The following is a 25,735-nucleotide window of genomic DNA, read 5'->3' as shown; positions in this document are numbered from 1 at the left end:
ATCAGCGAGGAGTAAAAAAGGGCAATATTGACAAATCTACTCGCCTTTGATAGATAGAAGACGGCCTTGGCAGCTTTGTCTGTTGACTGGCCAGGCGGATTCATGCGCTGGATCGAACTCAATAGGCGGTGAACAGCAAGGGTCATGGCCGTCTCGGCATTGATCAGTCCGTGCTTGGTGCAATGGATTTCATGTAGCGACTCCGACGTTGCAATGTCTTCGGGCGGTGGGTCGTGCAGCTGACGGCCAAATTGAAAACGCACGAAGTAATATACAACAATTAACGCGAATCCAACATCAGATTGTTTTTTCTTCTTATCTTCTTGCTCTGACAATTTTTCTAGGGTTGGCTTTGCGAGCGAACGTGACAGAATGAAGAGCTAATAACAGAAAGCGAAGAAGGATGTGGTTGCTACGACAACTCTTCTGCTGATGCATTCCGTACATCGAAGCGTAAAGCGCGCAAAAAGGACTCGAACATCGCGGGTATTATCCAGCTCTTTTGTACAGCCAGTCTGGTGCTGTAAGCCAACCCACGAGATCGAAGGCACAAGAAAACAAAAAGAGTGAGCAAAGAAAACAAAAACCAAAAAACGGGAACGATAACTCACGAAGAAAACATCGAAAAAGATGATTTATCAAAGAAAATACCAAAGTTTTAATTCAAACGCATTATTCGTGTGATCTCTTGATTGCTGCACGTGACGAACAACATTAATGTATAAAGAAGCCACGTGTCACTGAAGACAACAAAAGCTCAAAGGGAAAGAAAAACGACCGCAGAATAAATACGAAAATTATTGCGACGGCCTTGCCGGGTTTGACGATCGTCACTGATGCGCTAGAGCGTATCATAGTCGAGGAGGAAAACTCTGCCGTGTTGCTTTGTTTGATTTCGTCTGTCGATGGTTTGTCAAATGCCAGACACGTGCGGTCTGGTTATAGTGTAACTATAAGGTTGCCATTGCCTACAGTTACGGTTCGCATATTAACAAGGAGTTTGAAACTAATACAAAGAGTTTGCGTTTCTAAGTTTGTTAAAAGAACTGTCAAGCCTACCGGTATGCAAAGCCTTACAATGGCTGAAATGCGGCCCTACGAATGATTGAAACAAGAAGAAAACTAAAATTAGCATGCACGTGAAAAAAAAACAAGCAATGAAAATTTTAAATCGTAATATTTGCTAAAATAAAATGTGGGATGTACTTTTATTTACATGGTACGGCAGTTTACATAAAAGCGGCATCTATTATACATGGCATATTTTGCATGACGGACCGCGATCCGCGTGAGAAAAGCCAAGAGTGAATACAAAAATACATACAGTCCAAAATCGTAAATATATATGGAAGTGAACGTGGTGAACTGCTATTTTTATACAGTGGAGGCTTTCGACGACGGTAAACAGACACAATCGAAATAAAAACAAGCAACTATATGCAAAATGGGGGGGGGACTGAAAGAAAGGGCACGAAGAATGTTGTGTGATGAATAAAAAGGTTGGCGTCTCAGACGAGAACGCCTCCTCCGATTGATTTATTGAACGCCACCTTGAGCGGTGGTGCATTGGAAATATTAATTCCAAGCGGAGGTGCCAAAGTGCCGCTACTAGTAAGAGAAGGATGCCAGGACACATGACCGGGGCTACCATTATTACTGACATTTTCAACTACTTGGCGACGACTATTAGTTGCAGCGCTAGCAACAGCCGGCATCGCAGCAACAGCCGACGGCGGCTGATGGTGCGAAACGGCTGGTGGTTTTCGAGCCGCATTCGCCAATATACTGTGTGTTTGATTTACCGGGCTTTTGAGTTGCCGTTGTTGGAAGTCTGAACGCAGCTCGGCGGTGGTCAGTTGATCGGAAGTGACGCACCCCGACGACGGTTTGTTGCCGCTTTTTCGATAAATCTCCAATGTCAACGTATCACCCGCCGCTCTGTAATCGAATAAAAACAATCAATGAAATTCGGATACGACCAATTACAAGCAGCAAGGCATCGATTCGGAAGAAACGCTATCAAATATGATTTCAAAAATTGCGAGGGCTTCTTCTCCGTCATCCTTCCCTGATTGTAAATATCAACTTGTTTGTTGTCATACGAAAATGCTATCAAAACCATTCCCCTCTATTGCCACATCAGGCTCTTGTACAGGCCTATACCGATGTCGACGAAAGAAAATGTTTCTTTCGTTGGCAGCCTAAGCGCTTCGTCGTCCTCTCGCAAACAACGAGGCCCTAGCAAATCGATTATTTTTGTTTCCCAGAAAGGGCAGATGAAAAGAATATCGAAAGTTTTCTTCTTCTACGTGAAAAGCTGGGCCTCAACGATACAGGCCACTTCCATCGAATAATGTGGGTGAGGATGGTGTACGTACTCATCGGACTCTCCTACGCAAACAGATAATGGGTGAACAAGAGGACAGCTATGGGTGTGGCAACCTTTTTATCCATCCCCTCTAGACACACACACGCTAAAAAAAAAATAGTTGTGTGATGTTCCTTACAGCATAGTATTGGCTATATGCGTATGCTCACGTAGCCCTCAGAGGGGAAAGAGGAATCGACGATACCCAACTAGAAAAAATAAAAGTCCAAATGTCAGACGACCATGCAGGACGCGCTGGGGCACGTTTCCAGAACCTTTTCCATTAGCTAGTAGAAAAGGGGAAAAGAAGTTACTGAACGTACGGAATAAAGCCGAAAAAATAAAAGTTAAAAGAATATAAATGTGAAGCGGGATGTGTTCTAACGTTTTCTAACGATCACTATAGAAGCTCAGGTCGAAACTTGTTCATAAAAAGGAGAGAAAACAGCCCGTGCGTTAACTGAGCTCCAGTGGTAGAGACGTTGACATTGCTGTCCTTTTTCCTTGTCAGACTTTTTGCCTTTGCCGTTCCCCGTGGCATCCAAATACACAAAAGAATTTCACCAGGTAACGCGTTTAAGATATTTTTCTTTGGGCCAACGTAAAATCTCTAAAAAGAAAAAAAAAACTTTGTGGAACGTGACTACACGCAGGTCTACAAACGAATGTCTAGCCTATTGCCAGAAACAGACGATAGATTTCCAATAACGAATCATTAGAGACGCTGCATCTGTTCTTTCCCTATACTTATGATTCAACGAAAACTGTTGCCCTAGCCTAAAAGAACAGTGTAACAACTCACTCAGTTCGGCAGCCGGGGAGACGGACCATGTTGCACAGTGAGATGGGATCTTCCTACACAAAATGAACGCCATTGTTCACCCGATGTGGGCAGCACAAAGGAATAGCAAGAGGGACGTTACGTAAACCCGGCGACAAGAACACAAAATAAGACGTCATATACGAAAGGGCCACTTTCGGATACGACAAAATCGAAACTGAAAATGAGGCCCATTTCCCACAGATTTCATACCCTACCTACACCTGTCTAGGGTATTAGAGGATGTGGTAGATATTTTACATTCAGCTCTGCAAACAAAAGAAAAACGATAACCTTTTCCATGAACGCCCCTGCTGCTTACATAGAGTGGGGGTGAGGTGATCTTCCCAATCTTTTGCCTGCGGTAGGTAAATTATGAAACCATGTCCTTCTTTTTTTTGTCGCAACGATATCGTACTCTCCCCACTAATACGGCGAAGAGATCAAACTAAGTGGTTGGATACGAATGATTTGAACCCAGTACGTCCAAGTGATCAGCAATGGATCACTAAAGATTCTGCATATCTTTCATCTGCTTTCCTTACGATGCGGTGCAAACTGTTGCCCTATTCTGATACAGACAGTTCCCTTCATATACTTATTGCGTGCGCCCGTTTGTGTTTCAATGGTGGTGGTTTCCCACAAGATTTCAAAAGCAAGACCACCAAAAGAAAATACGAAAATAGCACATGAGCACGCAAGTGTGATACGTCGCAACGGTGGGCAATAGCATGCAAATAATATTTATCGACCGATCGGCCAGGTTCAGAATAGGAAAGAAAAAGCAAGCCAACGGGACTGCTGGAATAGAAGGCAAAAAAAAAGAGAGAAAAGGCGTAGAGAGGCTTACTGAATTAGTTGAAGAACTTGGTCCTCGTCCATTTTGACGACGTTGTGGCTGCCGACGAAGACAATGTAGTCGGCGACACGCATTCCGGCCAGGTCAGCCGCTAAGCCCGGCTCGACCCTCTCGATTCTGTAATAGTAACCAAGGTTTGTTTAATAAATAAGAGAAGCACACTAGTGCAATAAAATTCTACACAGAAAAAAAAAGATATACATTTTAGAATGTACATAAAAACAACACACAAAAGAAAAGGGCATTGGGTAATAGTTACATGGGGTTACAGGGGCCATATCTAACAGGGGGGGGGGGTGAGGGGGGTGCAGAGTAATATTATTATTGAACTTTATAACTTTTCGCTTGTGACGTAGAAAAGCGACGTCATTAGCCCCAAAGTATAATCTCTTTTTTTACAAGTTAATGCATGGCGCGGTACGTGAACCAGCCTCAAAATATAATGATCTACTAGATTCCCAACTTCGTATGACAACGAAAAAACTGATTACAAAATATCTGTTCCTAATATTAGCAGTAGCATCCCTCCCCCTTGGCCCTTTGATTTGTACTATTAGCGCAGACGTATAACTGGAGAGGACAAGAAATTATTGTATCATACCTCGGCGGATGTGTCCACGTCACAGAGAAACCGTAGCCTTTAGGACCTCTCTTGAGATTGACCGTTGTAGTGTAGGGCGTTTTGCCTTTCGGTTCGGCTTCCACAGGCGGGCAACGTGCGGAAGTGTGGCGAATGTCCGATCCAATAATCTTCGGCAACGCGGCAGAAGATGGTGACGGACTGGACGATATCTCTGATCTTACACGATCACGTTCATCAATAATTCCATTGTCCAAGTCGCTGTCATCCACGACAACCAGATCCTCCTCCATGTCTGGATCTGTCGGTACTGAACATAACACAACAAATGCAATTAGATGATAAACGAGATTGTTAATCAAATGTTTTTTTGGACACGTACCGATCGTCGAATTGTTCAAATCGATTTGTTTTTTCACGGCAAAGTGACGCTGGCGGCCGACGTTCCCGTTGAGCAATCTGTACCATCCACTCGCGTCCTGCGACAAAAACGGAATGAAAATTCACGACTTAGAGGTAGGAGACACAAAACGCTGGTGGAACAAGTGAAGGCAAAGAAATTGACGTGCGGGAATGGTTGGGCATTTTTTGTACATCCAATGGTTTGCTGTCGTTTTTAAATCCTATATAGAGGGCAAGACCAAAGGGAGTTTGCGCCGGTTCACTAATAGGTTTAGAAATGAATAGAGAAACGGCAAAAAACTTCTCAGCTATGGCTGCCGCTTCCTGTCGCCATTCGGATACAGTTTTGACCGTTATCACGAACGACGAATAGCTCACACACCAAAGGCTTCTTTTTGTGTGTGTGTGTGTGTGTGTGTGTGTGTTTCTTTTCCTCATCTAGTTTATCCATTGAAATTGAGAAGCGAAAAGAGAATGCGGGAAAGATAAGACGAGATAGGGTGTCTCATGCAAATGAGAAAGAGCTACAACATTTGGAGGGGTTGATCAAATTCGGGGTAAGAATGAATCAGTGTACTCACTTTTCGGATGACGTGGCTGACGCTAAAGGACATGCAGCCTCTGAAATCGCTCCGACTGCGCAGGCAAAAATCACACAGGAAAGAAAAGCGCAAAAAAAAAATGCTATTAAGAGACAATCCGAAATTGAGAAATTAACATATATAATGAAATTAGTGACGAGAGCTTGATTGCATAAGCTTGAGCCCTCTTCCGCACACCCGGCGGATTCGATTTTTCAAGCGGAATGAAGTTAACTTTTGACGCTTTTTTTATAGCGAAAAGGACACAGATTTTCGCAGCAATGAGAACTCAGGTGGGCGTTATAATATTAAGCTTCTCTTCGTCTTTCCTTTTGCAATGAATTCCAACTAAATACTTTATAAGGAGACAAGGACCTACTTCTTTTTGGGATCCCGGTCCCAGACGGAGATGAAGAGTCTCTTGTAAAGGTCAGCCGAAAGAAACTCGAACGAAAACTTCTGGTCGTACCAAGGATTGTTGTCGTTCTTGACGAGTGTCGTCCGGCAAAACGTTTGCTCTGGATTGTCAGGGATCAGTGACACCTTGACGTATGAATTACACGCTCGACCGCTGTTGGGATTCTTCAGGTATCGAGCGGATTGAACTGCAATGTAACACAAAAATTGTTGATTGATTCATTGGACGTAATTTGATTTATGTTAATTACTGTGAATTGTCAATAGACCGGAATTGAGGTAAATCGCCAATTGTAATTGTCCTATTTAATAGAAAATAAATGAATTACAAGAAAATTAGATTGTTTGCCTTTCGCGTTTATCGAACAATGAAAATGGCTTGACCCATTCACGACAAAGGTGGAATGGAATCATGAAGATACCTTTGCCGTGCAAAACGTCAGCAGCTTTAGGTTTTCGTGAGCTCTTACGACGTCGTAAGGTATTAGAGCTTTTGGAGCTGTATGTGCTTCGAATACTCATGGCCGTCCGGTCTAGTTTGCTTGTGGAATTAGCCGTCGTGTTGGCAGTGGAGCATCCGCGTCGGCGATTGTGACGCCCCCTGCTGCCATTTTTACGACTCTTCTGCGGCGTCGAGACGCTCTGGCCGTCGTGACGCCATATTCGACTACCAGAGGGTGTCGACAACGGCTTGTTGCCATGGAGACGCAGTCCCTTGCTTCGTTTCTTCACCGGCGTTGTTGCCCTCAACACAGACACTTCACGACTCTGTTTGGCCGCTTGCAGTCGTGCATAAAGAGCCTTGTGTGAATTCCAAGTTTCGCAACTATCGGACGCGTAGTCGTCACCGACCGACTGTCCTTGCCCAGCAACAGTTCTGGCTGTTTTGGCGGAACGATCCAGCACGTCGCAATTGATTTTAGTCAAATCGCTATAAGCCATGTAAAGGGGATTCTCAGCGGCTGTTGCCCGGCTGGCCAGCCTCGATCCTGCAGTCGGCCCGTTGGTTTGTAATTCCGTCTGAGTGGCAGCGTTTTCGCGTACCCGAGTCGCTTCCCGTTTATGCGCTCCACTTGATTTCTTCTTCCGGTTGCAGTGGCACGATGCGGCGGATGACACGCTCGACGAAGAAGACGGAGAATGGCCTGGATGGTCCATTTGACAGCGACATTTATTCATCGGTGGCGGAAGAGGCCGTCGAACGGAACTGCAGCAACAATGCTGGCAATGGTTGCGGCTGCCCGGTTGTTGGCCGGCAGGGCCATCCATGAATGAGAGGTTATCCATATCGCGTACAGTGTCAGAGAGCATGGCTTCCATCGACCAATCAGACGGTTCGTACAGCTCCGAGCAATCGTTAACCGAGGCGTCGTTCAGCATCAGTTCCAAACGATGAGCCCTTTCGTGCAACAATTGTTGTCTGCGTGAAGAGACGGGCCGAGAATGGGCTGATTTACTGATTTCTTTTTTATCCTCTTTCATTCTTCCATCTGTTTCGTCGATGCAGTTCTCTGCTATCGATTCTCTTCGTTTCTCTTGTTCTTTAGTTTGAGAGTTCTGCTGAAACGGTGGAATGATCCAGCCGAAAGGGCTGGTAAAATCACCGGAATGCCGTAGACTGCGGCTGCGGCTGTGCGATACATTCAGCCTGGCTTTGAACGCCATGATCGGCTGTCCAGGTTGCGACGGCATATTCAGATTTTCGTAGTCAGCATCCTCGGCTGCTCCTTCCGCTGCCGTCGTTTTCGTAGACGCCAGCGCAAGAAGCGAATGGCATCGACGGGAGATGCGCGGCGGAAGCGATGGCAACGGATCCACAGACGCCATGTTACAATACAAATGATCGGAAGACCACGATGAATCTTGTTGATCTATGTGAGCCATTAAAGTCGAAGATGAAGACGTAGACGCTTTGCTTTTTTCTTCCGGTATTCTCCGGCTGAAATAAGGAGACGCCAAACCGGAGAGAAAGTGCGGATCAGTCGTCGAGTACACGCTGGAAGGACAAGATGGCAGTGGCATCGATTGCTGTTGCGATCCTGTTGCTTGTTGCTGTTGTTGCAATTGCGACTGGTTCGACCAGCAATTGTAGTAAAGACTCCGTTTGTTGTCCGTCCGCGGCAGAGTGTTGTAAACAAAAGGCTGGACGGGCAACAACATGTCTTCGGCCAAACTTTGACTGCTCGCCGCCAATTGAGGACTAGCGCTGGCTGCCCGGCTCAAAGAAAGCGCTTGAGCCATTTCGGCCACTCCGGAATCCTATTTTTAAAATGAAATAAGAATTTTATTTTTATTTGTTTCGAATTGAAACGTATTCAATTTGAATATCCCGTAAGGAATGTTAGCTAAGGGAATGCACACACTAAAGTTAAGGATTGACCTTATGTGAGAAAGGTGGGAAGTATAAAATTTGCCCGAATTTTTTCTATTGTGAGCGGAAACATGTTTCTTACACAATTCCGGCGGCTTTTTTTACCCCACCCAATAATGTCACAGTTCAATGAAGAGTGCATAACGCGTCTATTGTTATCCATAGACCCTGCGCATTCTACAGCTTCTGGCAAGACGTTAAATAATAACTGGCCAATAAAAAAAAAAAAAAAAAGAATCCGAAATGGGTGGAAAAGAGAATCAGAGAAAAGAAGAAAAAGCGGCAGAGGCTTTGATTCGAAGGGTGTACATAACGGTCGTGGTCGGCAGTCCCTTTTATAAGTATTAGCTATGAAAGGGTCTTACACATGTAATAACACGCAATCTTTCGGATGCCTAGCGGATCTTATTGGCTTCGTATTATCAAGGTGCTACGCTACACACATCAATACAGGTGAATAACAAAGAAGGGGGCGCTACCTATTGTATATTTTATCTTCCCTTTTTTTTAAGTATTTTCTATTGTTATCGGAAGTATGCAAAAAAAAAAAAAAAAAAAAAGAAATAAATCTTTTATGTACCTGCGTATCGCTGCCGGAACTACCGTTGGAAATGGAACGGCGCTCCATCAACGCGTTATTGCCAGGTAGTTGCATCATGGCGTAACGGAAACCAGGGAATTCCAACAGCAGTGGATTGTCCACGTCAATGGATTTGCTGTTGTTGTTGTTCGGTGCGTCGTAGACCGGCTGGAGCTGTTCGGCCAGTTGTTTGGGCTGTTGTCGCCCACCGGAAGCAACGGACCTGGGCTTCCAAAAATCGCTGGAATCATCGGCTGATCGCGACGAAGCCAACAGGACGGGGGCTATTTCCGTGTCCTCTAAATTCACGTAAGACGGTTGCCAATCGTAGCCGCCGTCTGGGGACATGACGCGCTTCACGTGATCCACTTCGTCCGTCGTCGGTTGGTCGCTGCTCGAGCTACAAGATTCATTCAATTTCCCTACTTCCGGCAAATCGTTGGCAGACACTAATTCGAGGCAAAAGCCTCGCCGACTGCACGGCACGTTGACGAAGCCCGGCATCTCCAACGACCCGCTTTCACACACAGATTTTATCCCGTCTGTCAGGCCATTTTCGCGGTGCGATTCAAAGACGACGGGCAGAGTGACTGATTCGCCAATTAGCCTCGCTTCGGTCTGAAATGTCACTTGCTTGTTGGGCCGGTTTTTCTTGTTCTGAACGGAAGGCTCTTGGCATCCAGTGGCGCTGCTAATAGACAGTCCGTGACTGGCAAGCGAACGACTTGCGCTATACTGATGTAGGTGCTGGCCGGTAGAATTGTGCGGCCCGCACGGGGCTGATTTCTTCAGAGGTGACGATGTTCCATTGAACGGATGACAGGCCGATGCGGACGGCGTCGGTGTTGATGGCAGACCGTTACGGCTGCAGGCCATGGCTAAGCTGGAAAGATCCATCAAGTTATCGTCTGATACGTTGACGGTGGGCGAAGGTGGGTGACGAACTGGCCGAGGTCGGTGTAAATCATTTGATGCGGGTGGCTGATTAGTAAACGAGGCCACTACACCGTCCAGTTTCTTTAAAGGCACTGCCTGGTGTTGATGGTGTTTGACTGACGGGCAAGGCGAAGCCGCGCCATTTTTGGTGACTTGATCATCTACAATGCTATCCATTTTGGAATGATTGCGCAAGGCTGAGCTCCGAACGATTTCCTTTCCTGGATTAAAGAGAAAGAAAATGTTAAAAATCCAGAATTTTAATTGTTATTCAAAATATGGTAAGTCCCTTACGGTTCATGGGAAGGAGCGTGGCTTCCGCCAATGTCCGCGTTTCATCCGCCGAAGCGGATCGTGCTGCTTCGGCTTCAGCGTCTGACATTTGAGCCAGTTCGTCCTGGAGACTATGGATAATATTTCTATACCCTTGATTACTGATATCTTCCAGCGCTTTCCGTTTCAGATTAGCCGCAGCAGCCGACATGTAGGCCGAGCCGGACAGCGACGAAGAGCCAGCCGTTTGTTGAACGGCAACTGGGATCTTATCCAGTTGCATGTAGAGGCTGCTGCCATTATCGGTCGTTTCGATGGCAACCGGTTTCCTTCTCGTCCGTCGATTCGCTGTCGACGGTGAACACGAAGAGTTCGTCGTACACGACGAAGATGAAGAATCGGGTCGCCTATATTGGCCTCTGTCCTTGATAGGAGAAACGGAACGCGCTTGCCGCAATGTCGACATTCTCCTGACGGTGGCCTGCTTAATCACGCCGCCCTTCTGACTGGAAGACCTCACCGACCCCGGCGTAGCTGTTCCACTAATGACAGATCCGCTGCAATGGCCGTAGGTGGGAACACCGTGACACGAAGCGGCGCTGGAGCCGCGCGGAGGCACTAGCGGAGGTGGCGGTGAGCCACCTCCACCTGAGGATGCTGTCGTCCCCGTTTTAATGTCGTGAGCGCAGGAATTGCTAGTCGCAGTCGTTGGACTGTTCTTCGATTTGTTGGTAGAGCTGGAATCCTTGCGTCGAAGGAGCTTGGCGGATGCGCGTCGTAAATCAGCCAGACTAACACGAGCCGCCGACGTAGCCGAATGATGGCCTGTTGAACTGCTTTGGCCTCCGTTTTTCGAGCCTTTTGCCCATTTCAGCATGGCGACGGGGCCTCCTGAAATTTCAGATTCAAAAACAAACAAACAAAACAATCCGTTTAAATACCGAGTTTTTCACTAGTCACGAGTGATGATCAACCACGTCCTTCTGTAGTGGCTAATCGTGTTGAAATGTCATCAAAGGAAAAAAAAAAAAACCTTCTGTACCAAAAAACAGAAAACAAGAGAAGGAAAAAAAAAAGAAAAGCGGGGAATGAAAAAGAAGCGATCCATCTATCGTTCGTTCTGTTTTCCCAAGTTGACATCTTGCGCTTTCTCTCTCTCTGGATGAGATTGTGACACGATGCCTTGGCACGAGGACGGGCCGTACATTCGCTATAAAGCCCGATGGCGTCGTGAAGAGACGTCACGAGAAAAAAAAAGGGGGGGACTGCCTTTCGGAACGACGACAAGACCCATGTCGACAACCGCAAATGGCAGTCTCAATAACAACAGCCAAGAAAAATAACGTATCGTTTTTAGGGATGTGTTCTTCAGTAGATGGATGTGTGTGTGTGTGTGTTTGGAACAATCGGATGTAATCACGGAGAGGCACCTCTGGTGGCCTCTCCGACAGAAGTCGACCTACAACACCTGTAGAAACCTACAGGGTAGGGCCATTGTTTCTCGATACACGTTTCACTTGAAATTTTGATGCAAGTGGGGGGGGGGGAGAAGGATAAAAAAAAAAACAAAAAAACGGGGGAATCCATCAAAACAAAAGACGAACGCCGAGATATATAACCACACGCTCTCTTCTTATTTCTTTTGTTTTCTCTAGAAAATGTGTGAATTCTGATTCCGTTGTGTGTAACAACCAGACTGGAATCAGTTTTGACACGCAAACCACCAACCGCGCCAAAAAACACCAACCGTCGACGCCCATTTTCGCAGTCAACGAAGGAGAGAGAGAGAGAGAGAGAGAGAGAAAAAAAGAAGAAAATAAACATGATCAAAACGTTCGTGCGTGATGCCCGCGTGAACTCAACCAAAAAAAGCAGCAACAAATCTAAACGAATTGAGTAGTGGTTCTGACTTATGTACTGACTGTGTTGCCGGTAGACGTAATTCTATTGGCCCGTCCGCCATTCAACACGCAACAGGCAACAATCAAAGCAACGAAATCTAGACAACAACAAAAAAAGTATATATAATATATACATACGAAATGAAGCAAGGCGAATGAATAGAATAAAAATAAGCCGGAACGAACAACTGTAAGAGTTGTGGACGACGGGCCAGGTTCAAGTTTGTGATTGATCGCTTGCTACTTTGTGTGTGTGTGTGTGTGTGTGTGTGTGTGTGTGTGTGTGTGTGTCTGTCTGTCTTTTCACTCCACCGAGTTCTTCCTCGAAATTCCAGTAATCGTCTTCCAAGAATGCGCTGATCTCCTTTTTGTTCCCAGTCTTTCAAACTGTTGGTAACATTTGATCCCGGTGGCCCTTGCATCAAAGTCATAACGAAGACCGGAGCAGAGACGTCAGCAGCCAGGGTGGCACGAGACTCTTTCAGACGTTTGATTTTCGTAGAACATCAAACGCAAAATGCGGCCAATCAGATATTCAAACAAACGTCAACAACTCGAACATTGAATGTGCATCCAGCTGATATTTGTTGGACAAAAAAGGGGAAAAACAAAATGGGATCACCTAGTACATGTGTTACCGCTCGAATTGGTAATGGAATGTGAAGCAGCCGAAACTAAACAATGCCAATATGGATGACGGTGACGATCGAAATTCCCTTAGAAAATGACAGCAGCATCTGGTTATTGTGAAATCGGACGACCTGCCAAAAGATACGCAGCTGAGGGACTTGAACGAGTAAAAAAGAAAAGCTCCAAATCCGTTGAGGAATGATATGAATGACGAGTGAGAGGACTCGATGATGAAGAGATGGACTCGATTTCCATCTTGGGTGGGTAATAAGATCTGAGGAATTGGGCGGGTAACTCGATGACGACGTTGCTCTCCGCAGGTATTACCACAACCAGTCATGTTCTGAATTTTTGCCCTATTCTTTTTATTTTATTTTTTTTTTTTTCCCATTCTAGCCGAAAATAAAAGCGATAAACAACAAACAAATAAAAAAGTATGAGGAGATTCCAACTGGTCAGAATAGTGTAAATAAAAAACAGGAAAAATATCCAAAAACGAGCAACTAGACACGCGACGAATAGGAAGAAAAACCAATAGACTTGATGCTATGGGGAAAAGGAACGTTGAAGAGATCTTATAATACGCTCTCTTGTGTGTCATCGTCCATCACCCACCGCAGGTCCAAAGTGTTCCATGACGAGAAACCGGATCAGATATCCGTATGCTCTTTAATCTTCCTATCTGCTGGAATGTGGCTCGACATCTGCAGTCGACAACAGACTGGGGGGGGGGGGGGGGGGGGGGATGGACAATGATACGATGAGTTATTTCTCGCTCTGCATAGTTCACACTAAACTATTTCTTTTTTACGTTTCATTCTCCTATTTCACGTGAATTTCAATGCGCTAAAAGTAGGCAGACTGCGACATACCACAACGTTTGATCAGGACACCCACATCCACAGGAAGAGAGAATTAGACATTCCGGTGATGACGGAAGAGATTAAGGCAAACTGATTAAGAACATTCAAAGTTCCGCACCGGATTTTTTTTTTTTTTTTTTTTTGGACCAACAAAAAGTTGTGATTAAAAGATTACTTGTCCCCCTCCCTTGGCATTTGCTTAACCACAGAGAAATAGAGGGCGTTATGATTAGATAGATTTCTATGTCAAGTAGCTGTTTGTTTATCCTACAGGATTGTCGTAGTTTTACCCCATTTCCGTGCGCGTATCTTCATCAGCAAAAACGTTTTGAACGTTTTTGATTTGTGTTCGGTGACCCTTGTGATCCCTCTCCCCCTTTTTGTTATTTTTCCCATCAAAAAAGAAGTGATGGAAAGAGGAAGATTGGAAAGCAAAAACAGCCCGGAGGGGTAGCACCTTTGCTGCGGGTCCATCAGTCGGAATGTTTTCGCTTGGCTGGATCCCATCACGGAACACAACGTCTCTTAAAGCTTTTTAAGCAATTTTCGCTTTTGATAGTAGACGAGATGCTAAGCGAATGGTGCGGCCTTCGCCAATCAAATGATAGACCTTGAAATCGTATGCACCGATGAATTTCGTCTTCCACAAATCTATGCGTCCCAACGGTCTGTTCTTCTCGTAGTCCGACAACCATTTTGTTGTTGTTTGACTTTGGCCATATTTGCTGTTGTTGTTCACTGCGCCTTTCACTTGAGAAAAAAAAAAACCAGACTCTCTCTCCCTCTCCCCCGTCCCCAAATAAGGCGGAGGTCGGAAACGTTTCCAATTCATGATAAAAACATGGGCATAAGAAATAATGTGCATACATCAATCGGCCGTCAAAATGGCGCAGACTTTCAAAAGGGAATTGGGAAGGAGAGAAAGCTTCGATGTTTTATTAGCGTCTACGTTTTTTTTTTTGTTGTTGTTTTGGTTTAATGCTGGGAAAAAAAAAATAAATAAAAGGCTAGCAGTAGGAGGAGATATCCGTCACCGTGTGAGAGACGTGCAAAAACGTAAAACGAATAAAAAAGAAAGAAAGAAAAAAAAGGTCGTCGCATATTTCCCGCAAGATGCGTCCTTTTGCGATGTTTGTGTGACCTGGAAAGTGGGCTGTCATTGAACACAGACACAACCACGTCTCCTTTTATTTCTTTGGATTTTCGGGTGTTGCTCGTTGTTGTACCTCAAAACTATTAGTACCGGTTTTGCTACCCTACATAACATTTCCAGCGAACTACGCACTGCCCGTCCGTGTGTAAAGAAAACGCGGGAGTTTGATAGCTGCTGTCAAGTCAACAAACAAATGGGGACTTTTTTTTCTCCCGTTTTTTCATTTGCTTGGCAGAGCGTGAAAGATTGACATTGAGACTAACAGAATGGGAGTTGTGTTCCAGTTGTAGTAGCCGTCTCCCTTATTATTGTAACAAGTTCCCAAAAAAAAAAAGAGAGAGAGACGCGCCCTCTCACCTGTGACGGACGCCCCGCTTACCTCCTCTATGCGCACTACCTTCGCAAGTTTTTTGTAACAATAACAACAAGCCCATGAGCAGGTAAGAAAAAAGCAAAACAGGAGAAGGGAGGACAACAAGAACTGCGTCAACAATTGAATAATATAGCCGACGACTCGGAACCGACGCGGTCGCTGTTACATACAGGAGGGGTGGGAGAGGTGAAAAAAAAGGTATCCCATGTAGTTTCTAAAGAAAGAAAAAAACGAAGCAATAGAGAAGGGGAAAAAAAAAATACGTTGACAATAAGCCGAAATCTGCGTTGACAAAGTTTTTTTGTTTGACTTTTTTTTTCCCTCCCCTTCTGTGTGTGTGTGTGTGTGTGACAACTTGTCTGTTATCAAGATTTTATGTGTCTATACTTTCAATTAAAATAGGTGGAGGACAAAAAAAGAAATGGCCAGTGTCAAATTGAACCAACGTTCGATGTTGAACGCATTGTCACGACTCCAACGTTCGATATCGTTCGGACGGTCGCGACTTAACCAACGTTAGGCACGGATAGATCGTATTTTTTTTTTTTTTTTTTTGTAAGACACAACAAACAAAGGGGTTCTCGACTTCTTTTCTTTCCACTTCGTATTCAATTAAACACTACACATTTCAAAAGATTATTATTGTGCATGTCGAATCAAAAAAGCCCAAACCACCAAAGCGGCACCGTATCCCTTCCTTTCTTCCTCTTGATTCTCTTGTCAAAAAAAAAAAAAATGAAAATAAAAATTGAGTGCTACAGTCTTTTCTTTTTTTGATGATAATAAACCCCTCGATTCAATTTGTAAGAAGAAGAAAAAAAAAATTAAAAGAGAAAAGAGGGGGAGGGCCTATTACAAACGTGGGAGAAGAGCGCTGTAATACAGCGAGCGTTTATAGACACAGACGTATAGACAAGTCGGTTGGTGTGCCCATAAAACCGGGCCACTTATTAGATGACTGTGTTTTTTTTTTTTTTTTTTTTTTGTGTGTGTGTAGGAACATCGGCTTTAAGGGGAAAGGAAACTAAAAAAAAAAAAAAAAAGCGGCATCGGCGGAACCGGAGTATAAAGAAAGATGAAGGTGGATGGTGGGGGGGGGGGGCTAAAAATTTCCTTCAAAACGTCATGTATCAAACATAAATAAAAATTTACAGATATAAGAACAGTATTACCTATACACTGGCCAAAGGTCTTTTCATATTTGAAATCCTCTTTTTTTTTTTTTTACCTTTTTCTGCTGGATCATCTTCACGTGATTTCGTTAATGGATTACAGCGCACCACTTTGTTGTATACACATTTTTCCTAACTTTTTTTTTTTTTTTCTTTCACTGAAATGACGTGCTGTACTGCACTGGCCGTCGATCGAAAGATTACGAGACGTTGCCGGGCCAGACAAAAGGAAAAAAAAAAAAAGGTAAAAATGTGGGGAAGAGGGAGAAAAATTTGTCGATTCGTAGCTTCTGGGAAATGATTGGATCGGTCGACACAACATGACAATAGTTCATCGGCACAGTTTCATTAATCAAGTATATGCTGTAAAATATGTATAATACTAGGGGCTGCCGGCCATATATCGTGTGAGAAAAAATCCACAACAATAACAAACATCCGTGGAAATGAATAAAATACGAATTGTGGGTTTTTCAAAATCGAAATAGCTGAGAGAAAAAAGAAAAAAAAACTCCAAAAAAAAAATCTAACTCCCCACCCCTCCTACCCTATAATCAAAAAAAAAATGGGTGAATACTATTTTTAAGGAAAGAAAAAGAAAATGATAGAAAAGAATGGAATGTTATTTCCATCGCTCGACTTCAACTTACAATACACATGCTCGTGAAGGCAATCCAAAATCTTCAAAATGGAATTCCAGACGATCTTCTTTTCTTTCTTCTTAGTAGCAACAGCGCCTGCTTATTTTTTTGGGTGTAAATCTTCTTCTTCTTCTTCTTCTTCTTCTTTTTTTCCCCCTTTTTTTCTTTCTTTACTTCGGATATTTTTTTTTTTCCTGTTTATGACTTCTTCTATCCGGCCGACACTACCGTTCAAGGGGGGGGGGGGGGTTAGAGCGCGCGCGCTCGTGTTATTATTCAAACTCAACGAAAGAAAAAAAAAAAACTCTGTGGCGGAGTTTTGGGTTCTGAAACCGGCAGCTTCCAGCAGCCAGTCAACGCATTAGCATACGGCCTCGCTGTAGGTAAAAGAAAAAGCTAAAGCTCTGCTGTAAGGGTAAACGAAAGGATGTTGTATAAGACTCTCTCTCTTTGACGCAGACACACAACACTCGGCTTCGCGAGAGAGCTTTCCACTGGAATGTTCGAACGCGGGTGATTCGGATAAAAAACAAAATTCCCTTCACTAACCAACCCCTTTGTGGAGATCAAGTCGAAAGATAAATTAATTTTTTTTTTTTTTTATTCGTTTCCCCAATTGTAGTTTGAAAGAAGAAAAGACCGGTTAAGTCTCTTTTAAAGTGGCAGTCTTTTGTTTCTTTCCTTCATCCAAATCTCGATCGCCCAGTAGGACCGAACAAACAAAAAAATGCGTTCAAACAGAACGAAAAACAGATGATGACGATTAAAGTTGACGGCGTAGAACTGAAGGGGGTAACGTCTCGATAACAGAATGCCATCCAACCCTTCAGAAAGACAATGGTTGATGATGCACTATCACACACGAGTGTAGACGCAACAGAATCGTGACACACGGTGGCGACCACCAAACTTGTCCGACCGAACCCGCGCGTGTTTCAAAATTGTCTGCGCTAAGAAGGCTTAAAAAAAAAAGGGTTCACCAGGGCTCCAGGGCCTTTCTAATATTGTTTTGTTTTGTTTCTTTTTTTTTGTTCCTTTACTGCCTGCGGTAAATAAGGTGTACAGGACGAGTAGACCCTCCACGAATGGCGTTTGAGTAGATATGTGTGTGTGTGTATAGGAGCACTAACACTGTTGTCGAAAGACACCACCGCAAGACGAGGCAATCAAGCAACAAGCTCTTTTCCTTCCAAAACTTTCAAAACCGTCGATGACTTGAGGGGCTTCCTGACTTCGAGATAGCCGAAAGTAATCAATGGCTGCTGCTTGATGGCCTCCCGTAAAACAACAACAATTTGGCGCGCGAACGAAGAAACGAGCCATCAAGTTCGGCTGATACTCTGAAAGGTTTTTTGTTTTTGTTTTTTCGCGAAAAACGGTGTCCAACAGGTGAGTCAGGCACGCCTCTTTTCGTAATCTTTTTACGACATCCAATCGCATCAGAACTCAACGAGCCGTGAAACAAACGGCAATCAATGTCTCTTCTAAAAAGGCACAGGAAAAAAACAAAAAAAAAGATTCAAACGTTTTTCGTTTGGGGGTCCTTACGCCAATCAGAATCTTCAAGGTAAAAGGATTTCGATTATGCGTCACACACTCGAGTTCAGGCAATTTAACGATCGTCTCGAATCAAAAACCAACCAGTTCCAATCAAACAGGTACCGTGGTGCCAGGGTGTGAAATGTACACACACGAGAAAGCCACTTGTTTTTAATTGAAAACTGTTACACGCACAAGTGAATTGGGGGTCGCTACAACTCGTCGACGAGTTGTCGTGTCCACCCTGTTCTCGTAGCTTCACAAGACTGACGTTTTCCTCATAGACAAGAGTTAGAAACCCCCCCACTGGTTTGCTCGGGCCTTGTACCTTTTTTTTTTTTTTTTTTTTTCTTTCTTTCTTTCCTTTTTTAACCTATACCATTTTCTTATGTGTCCTCTTCTTCTATGTGGTGGTGCTTTGCCCCAAGTCGCGCAGGTCCCTCCCACTTTTCTTTCTCCTGGCTGAGGTGTGTCTGTCCCACCACTACCATACCTATATATATATATATATATATCCATCTAACTATAGGTACCACCAAGCATGGCAAGAAGAAAAAATGGTGTGGTGGTTAGGCGGGGGGAGGCATTCAGTGGTGGCGGATGGCCTAAGGGTTCAAACTTCTTTTTTTTTTTTGTTAAGGGGGGGGGGGGGGGGTTTCTTCAATGTGCAGGAGATCCGGGGAAAGAAGAAGAAGAGAGGCCATCCGGAGACTGTGCATCAGGATGGGGGAAATCAAAGGAAAAAAGCCGCCATTCATATTTGGGGGGGGGGGGGGGGGAAAGAGACTTTTCTTCTTCTTCATCGGCTTCTTCTGGTCATTGGAAAAGAGGAATAAGGGGGTCGATGAAGGTATTAAGGAAGAAGATGGTAAAAAGAGAGAGAGAGAGAGAGAGACGCGGTGCTGATGCATTGGGAAACTGGGAGGACATTTGTCTACTGGCACACACGAGAAGAGTAAAAAAAAAAAAAAAAGATGAATTCAAAGAGTGAAATAGGAATATAAAAATAATATCCTTCTCTTTTATCTCTTTGTGACTGTGTGACCAGAACAAAAAAAAAAAAAAAAAAAATGAATCTCTTTTCTTTTTTCTTGGCCATCATCAGCACGTTGAAATTGGAGATCATTCCCCTCCGAGCCAAAGAGAAATAAGGTATTAGTAAAACATTTCCGTTTTTCATTTTCCTTTTTTTTTTTTTTTTTATTGTTTAAAAGATGCCACTTGGTAGATGCGCACGTTCTACGCCAATGTCAACGAGTCACGCTCGTAAAGGTGAAGTAGGAGAGACGGCAATGGCTTTTTATACTACCGTTTTGAAACATCTTGCGACTAATGCTGATGGACCGCTATAGTGCGCGATGCATCCATCAGATAACACGGCTGGCCGGATCAAAATTATGACTACAGCTCGTCCTTGAATCGTCTTTTCGTTTTTACTTTTTGAAGAAGTATTTCCAGTTCCGTAGTTTTTCCCGTGTTTCTTCAATTTCATTTTTTTTCTGTGAATGTGTCATGAACAGGTAGCCAACAGAAGCAAAACACCTGGAAAGTTTGAGCAATTGAAGAAGTGTTTGTCCCTCTCTCCCAGAAATTGATGTCGTCCTTATAAACTAGGGAATAATCAAACAAAAGAAAGACGGTTCCATTTCTGCGTCTGCCTGAATACTTCCCAAATTGATGATGAATCATTGACGGCTTCTATACCATTATAATATCGGTGTGCCGCTTGTCGCTGTACTGTACTCTCTGTGTTTGTACGTGCATCACCTAGCCCTATTTAACACACAACTCACCGCCGGATGGCCCATTTTTATTATTCACTCTTCAGTAGCCACGCCACCACCGTAGCAAGCCAAGTATCCATAAAGCAGCGACACATTTATTTTTATTTTTTGTGTATAAAAAAAAAAAAAACCTAGTATATGAAAATGATGAAGGTATTTAATACATTTGACTATACACTATATGTATCTATATATTTTTTAAAAACTCTTCCCCCCCCCCCCACTCAATTGTAGCGGTTATAATCATCAAGCGGCGAGTTAGAGTGATGATGGCGGGCGGGCTCTTTCAGGTGTGTACGGTGGAATGTAGCCCTATGTAAGTTATAGGGCCTTTGTATATCCGTCTGATACGCTTTCGTTTCGGGGGCTAAAAAAGAACTTGTAAGAAAGGAGGGAGAAAAGTTTGGCTTGATTTTATTTATTTTTTTTTTTTCCGATTTTTGGAATTGAACAAAAAAAAAAGAAAAGACGGCGTGCTGAAACCTAGGCTTTCTGGCTTATCGTCGAGTATGTTCCAAACGAGAGAATGAAAAAGCGTTAAAAAAAAAAACAAACACAAACAGTCAAGGAAAAGTTCTCAAACATTACGAGATATCGTGATTGCATCTGAAATGCGCGGCCGTTAAGCCATCCTGCTAAAAAAAAAAAAAAAACTGTCAACAGAGCCTCTCGAAACAAGGGATATCCTATAAATTATGTCCATCTTGCACGTTTTTTTCCCCCCAAACTTCTCTCGATTTACATTGACTGGCCCAATCAGACCCATCTTGGAGAAAGGCCTGAGTCAGGTCAAATCTATCGAAACAGTTACGCATCCTGGTGTCCACGATCTTCGACTTGAGCAACAACGGACACTACCGTGCGCATTCGTAAAGCAGAAATGCTAAAGAGAGTCGTGGGAAAAGATCAATGGCCACTCTCTGTGTTCTTCCACCTCTTTTTTTTAGGTTAGAAAGATGCACCTTTTCCCGTTTGTTGACGTCGTTTGTTGGGGGGCTCCCACTAAGAAATGATGGCAACAGAAAAAAAAAAAAAAAAAAAGAGCAAATGCCTTCTGACTGGTCTCCAACTGAGTTCGAACCCATCGGAAATGATCGAAAGAGAAATCTTTTTGGCGAAAGAAAAGAGAAAAGACACAACATGCTAGTGTCCATCAAGCATTTTCTACCTTTCGACAGGGCTCTTGTGTCTCCTCTTCTTTATGGTTTTCTCTCTCTCTTTTCTCTTATTGTCGCCTATATCTTCTTTCCCTTTATTCAACCTCCCGTTGACTATGCCAGTTTGTCTATTAGCTATACAAGTCCTCGGTTTGTATTTTTCCAAGTTTTTTTTTTTTTTCTAAGTCCTCAACTTACTTATGGGCGGTCCGAGGACTTGACGACTGCTTAACAGATAGACCGCAGTTCAGATTCTATTCATCACCCCTTTCTTCTTCTATTTCGCTGTGTATAACCCTCTCAACTTTCCATGCGTGTATAGGCTGTTATAACATGACGAAGTATGTATATACAGAAGAGAGAGAGAGAGGAGAAAAAAAAAGGGAGATAAAAGATCAAGACAGAAAGAAAAAAAAAAAAAGATCAAAGAAATAGTTTTCGTATATACACTGTACGTAGATATGCACGGCTGGATAGTTCGTGTGGATATAACCGTCATCGTATAACCTCGGACTCGACGTCCGCATTTTTCAAATATCTTTTTTTCTTGTTTAGTTGTCTGCTCGTCTATCCTTTCTCCTTCTACCCGGTTATCTCGATTGAAAATAACACAAAAACAACAACACACTCGGAACGGCCGTTCACTGCAACGGTACTGTCTATCTGCAGTATCATCTGCTGGCCATAGCACAATACAATAAAAAAAAAAAGAATATTTAATTATTTCCGTTCTCTTACAACAACATATTTGGGTCTATTAATATTTTATTTTATTTTTTTTTTTTCAAAATTCCGGCCTTTTTTTTTATAGAATAATTTTGGGGGAAAATGAGATGAAGAAGATTCGGGGATGAAGAGAGTCTTCATCATTTGGTGGTTTTGGAGGGGGGGGGGGGGTTTGGGAAAGAAAAAATAAATTTGAAAAACTCCCCTTTTTCAAAAAATTCTTAAACGTTTAGATAATATAAAAAAAGTGGGGAATGGTAATTTTTCACTCTCGTTAATAGGCAGTTTGCTTGAGCTCTAGTGCATGTAGAGCCGTGCCGACTTCTATCCTTTTCTATGCTCGTTTAACGAGGGCGCTTACGCAGACACAAGTATAAAGGAAGCGAAGGTCCACCGCCGCGCGTCCGAGATTGTTAGTTAGCCGAAAATACCTTCTTCTTTCTTCTACAACTAGCGACCTCCCAGAACGTTACGGAACGAATAAGCCATTAGCTTTTGTTGTCTTCTTCTTTCATCTTCCTCTACCTTCGTCTAGGTTGTATACACGTTAAGACCGAAAGGCAAGAAAAAAAAAAAAATAAAAGAAACTGATGAGATGAGAGGGAAGGTAAAGACGACACACACCATCACTGGTGTGTTGATTATTAACGTTTCGGAGTAAAGAGAATTTTTCTTTCCCGAGCATTTTGGAATTTGGTTTTCATTTTCTTCTTCTTTTCTTGAGGGGGCTCCAGGGCAATATTTTATGGGTACCCCATGTTTGTGGTTAACCTCAAACGAGTCACCTACGTGGTGATGGTCATCACGTAACATGTTCATCTACTTCAAGACGTTGTACGAGGAATGTAAGAGCGTAACGTAATAGCAGCACCACGTACACAGTGAGGGACTTGTTTCTTGGTTGGACAGGGGTGGGACACAGTCACCTGATGACCCAAAAAAACAAGAACTCCGCAGCAATTTCAATATCAAAAAGAAAATTTGTTTTTTCCCATTGTTATTCTTTTTACTTTAAGATAAAGGTAACTGGTTTGTTTTTATTCTCTATTCGCTCGTGTAAAAATTTCATCATTCCCGTCCTACCTCTTTTGTTGCCATCCAGAAGATATTCAACGTCGTCTCCGAGTCCGTTAGTGATGTCGTCGATGGAAAGAACAATCACTTGACCGGGAGTGGCACAGCGCGTGAACAAGTTTGATAAGCTGCGACCGAAATGTCCGAGCAAGGGCACGCCACCATCTTTTTCGTGATCCATTCCCGTTTTCTTTTTTTTTTTTTTCTTTATTATTATTCCCTCTTTTTCTTTCTTTCTGTTCTTACTGTATAGCGCGTCGTGTGCGCTGATGGCCGTAGCAGATTGCCGAGGAAAAGAGCAATAAAAAGAGATATGGCAATGGTTTTTACGATATTCTCTTCTTATTTTCTCAAAGGAAGAAAAAAAAAAAAAAAAAATGCGCGTCACTTTCAGTCACTCACGCAACGTCGAGGATATTGTATAGTATCTCAATATAATATCTGTAGTTTAAAACGAAAACGGAGAGTCGGCGAAATCGGGAAGCCGGTTGTCCATTTGAACGCGCAATCTTACTCATTCCACCATGGCCTCTCTCACTCTTTTTCTCTGTCTGCGATATGAGCCTCGCAGGCAAATATTGCCAACACCAAAGAGTCGTTTAAAGAACAGCGGGAGTGCTTTTGCACGCACGAACGAGCCAAGGCGAAGGACACTTTAGACGATTCTTCAGAGAAGGTTCTCAAACGAGCAGAAAATAAAATCACGCGCACACACACATATACACACACACACACACACAGCGCGTTTGAAAGGCCGCAGTTTAGTCGAACGTGATTTTCATTTCAAAAGGCGTGAATCACTTTTTCTTCTTTATGTTGTTCTGTTTTTCCGCGGAAATTAATTAGTCAATTCTTATCTTCGTTTTTTTTTGTCTGTGTGTGTGTGTGTGTGTGTGAAATTGAAAGAGCACTCTTAGCCGGACAGCGACGAGCTTGCGGCTGTTTAACTTGTTGACCGGGACACAACTAAGAAAGAATCCACCTCGTGCCACTCACGAAACGATTCCCGGTTTTTCTTAGCGCAAAAAGGGAAGAACTTGAGTTTTTTTCAATCGGAGGCAGCAGCGACTTTGTGTTGTGTCTGACTCTCTCGACACGAGTTATTCGACTTGTGGGAAGTTGGCAGTGAAGAAGAAGAAGGGGGAAAAAAAAACAACATACACACGACTGTACATATATACCCTCTCACCTCTTCTCGGTGTGTGTGTACCTTTTGGGTTTTTGTGGTGGGTATATCGCGCCTCTTCTTCCCATCCTACCATCATCGTTTTTTTCTCCTTTTTTTTTTTTTGACTTTGACTTTTGCCTTGTGTGTATCTCATCATCATCTTCTTTTTTTCCGATAGGTTTCCTCGAGTTTGTTTGGTTCCTTCCTCCCTTTAACATCCCAGCCTTCCTCCTCACCATCACCTCATGTAGCCAACCCGTTCTCCACCCCTGTGGGTTGCACTCTTCGAGTCGATAGAAAAACACATTTTGATGGGGGGGTAGAAGTAGAAAATGCATTTAAATATTAAAGAATATGTATATATACCCTCGGGTGAAAGGTGAAATGCAAATTCGATGCAGGCATAGCTTTTAAACGTATGCCTTTCTATCGTCCCATAGTAATATGCGATGGGGGGTGTACGTATACGCACACACACGAAACGAGAAAAACAACGTCAAAAATCTTGGGGGTAAAAAAAGATAACTGATGGGTAAGATATTACATCGACAGGGAGTCTTCTGTTATATCTCAGCCTTTTTTTTCTTCTCGATCTTTCAGTGGTTCTCCCCTCAATCCTATGGTTGTTTTCTTTCTTCACGCACGACGTCCGTGTTTATTCGTATCCATAATTTATGTGCTAGCGCTGGCCAGATCATTAAATTAATCATTTTCTTTTTGAAAAAAAACAACAACAACAACAACAGGCGAGGAAATAAAAATAGCCCGAGTTCTTATTTCAATGCAAAGAAGAGAACGAAATTTGAAAAACACCGAGGGGTTCGAATGCTTAAAAACTGAGAAATTCAATCTGATTGAAAAGGTTTCTAGTGTCTTAGGTGACAGCTTGCGTTTTTAGAGTTTAACCGCCTACCTTTAATGTACAGAAACGGACCACACGTCGTCATGTAATTGATGTCCATTTACTCTGTTATATGACATGTCTGTTAAAAACTGAAATCGGAGAACGCAGGGATTTCTTTACCGCCTATCCCCCATTAGGGGACGATATAAAACAAGGACACACAAAAAAAAGGTTAACAAGACTAAAGCTAAAAAAAAAAAAAAAACCCGGAAACTATTTTGGATAAGAAAAAGAAAACCGGTGTGCTGCTATTTAATACGTTCGCCATATAAACGAGGCCAACGAAATGTCTCAATCAAGGCATTTGTAAGGACTGACGTAGTTGGACCAGTTGTGTATGCATATTAGGCCCTTGTTATTTGTTTTGTAAACTCACTTCCTTAAAATGAAAATCCATCGGACTGTGCATGGTCCTATAGCCAATTTTATTGCTCATTATAAATGATGACCAATTTTCCTGATC

At 43.2% G+C, this 25,735-nt stretch overlaps 1 protein-coding gene across 3 annotated transcripts; it reads right to left on the bottom strand.

The window, feature by feature from the left end:
* Positions 1 to 1,186: 1,186 nt before the first annotated feature.
* LOC130692513 (uncharacterized) lies at positions 1,187 to 23,950 on the bottom strand. 3 transcript variants are annotated; one of them, XM_057515623.2, is made up of 11 exons: positions 23,210 to 23,950; positions 10,209 to 11,078; positions 8,979 to 10,135; positions 6,450 to 8,286; positions 6,279 to 6,329; positions 5,990 to 6,215; positions 5,611 to 5,665; positions 5,010 to 5,106; positions 4,649 to 4,937; positions 4,039 to 4,164; positions 1,187 to 1,938 (listed from the first exon to the last, which is right to left on the bottom strand). In XM_057515623.2, the coding sequence occupies exons 1-11, from the start codon at positions 23,379 to 23,381 to the stop codon at positions 1,509 to 1,511; spliced, it is 5,310 nt and encodes a 1,769-aa protein (XP_057371606.1). In that variant the 5' UTR covers positions 23,382 to 23,950; the 3' UTR covers positions 1,187 to 1,508. The 3 variants fall into 3 exon arrangements, with proteins under 3 accessions (XP_057371606.1, XP_057371607.1, XP_059352561.1); XM_057515624.2 differs by lacking the exon at positions 23,210 to 23,950 and adding an exon at positions 16,930 to 17,153; XM_059496578.1 differs by lacking the exon at positions 23,210 to 23,950 and adding an exon at positions 13,334 to 13,454.
* Positions 23,951 to 25,735: the final 1,785 nt, after the last annotated feature.

Source organism: Daphnia carinata, chromosome 1 (assembly GCF_022539665.2).
Source record: "Daphnia carinata strain CSIRO-1 chromosome 1, CSIRO_AGI_Dcar_HiC_V3, whole genome shotgun sequence".
Taxonomy (NCBI): Eukaryota; Metazoa; Arthropoda; class Branchiopoda; order Diplostraca; family Daphniidae; genus Daphnia; species Daphnia carinata.
This window is presented reverse-complemented; position numbering and strand designations above follow the sequence as displayed.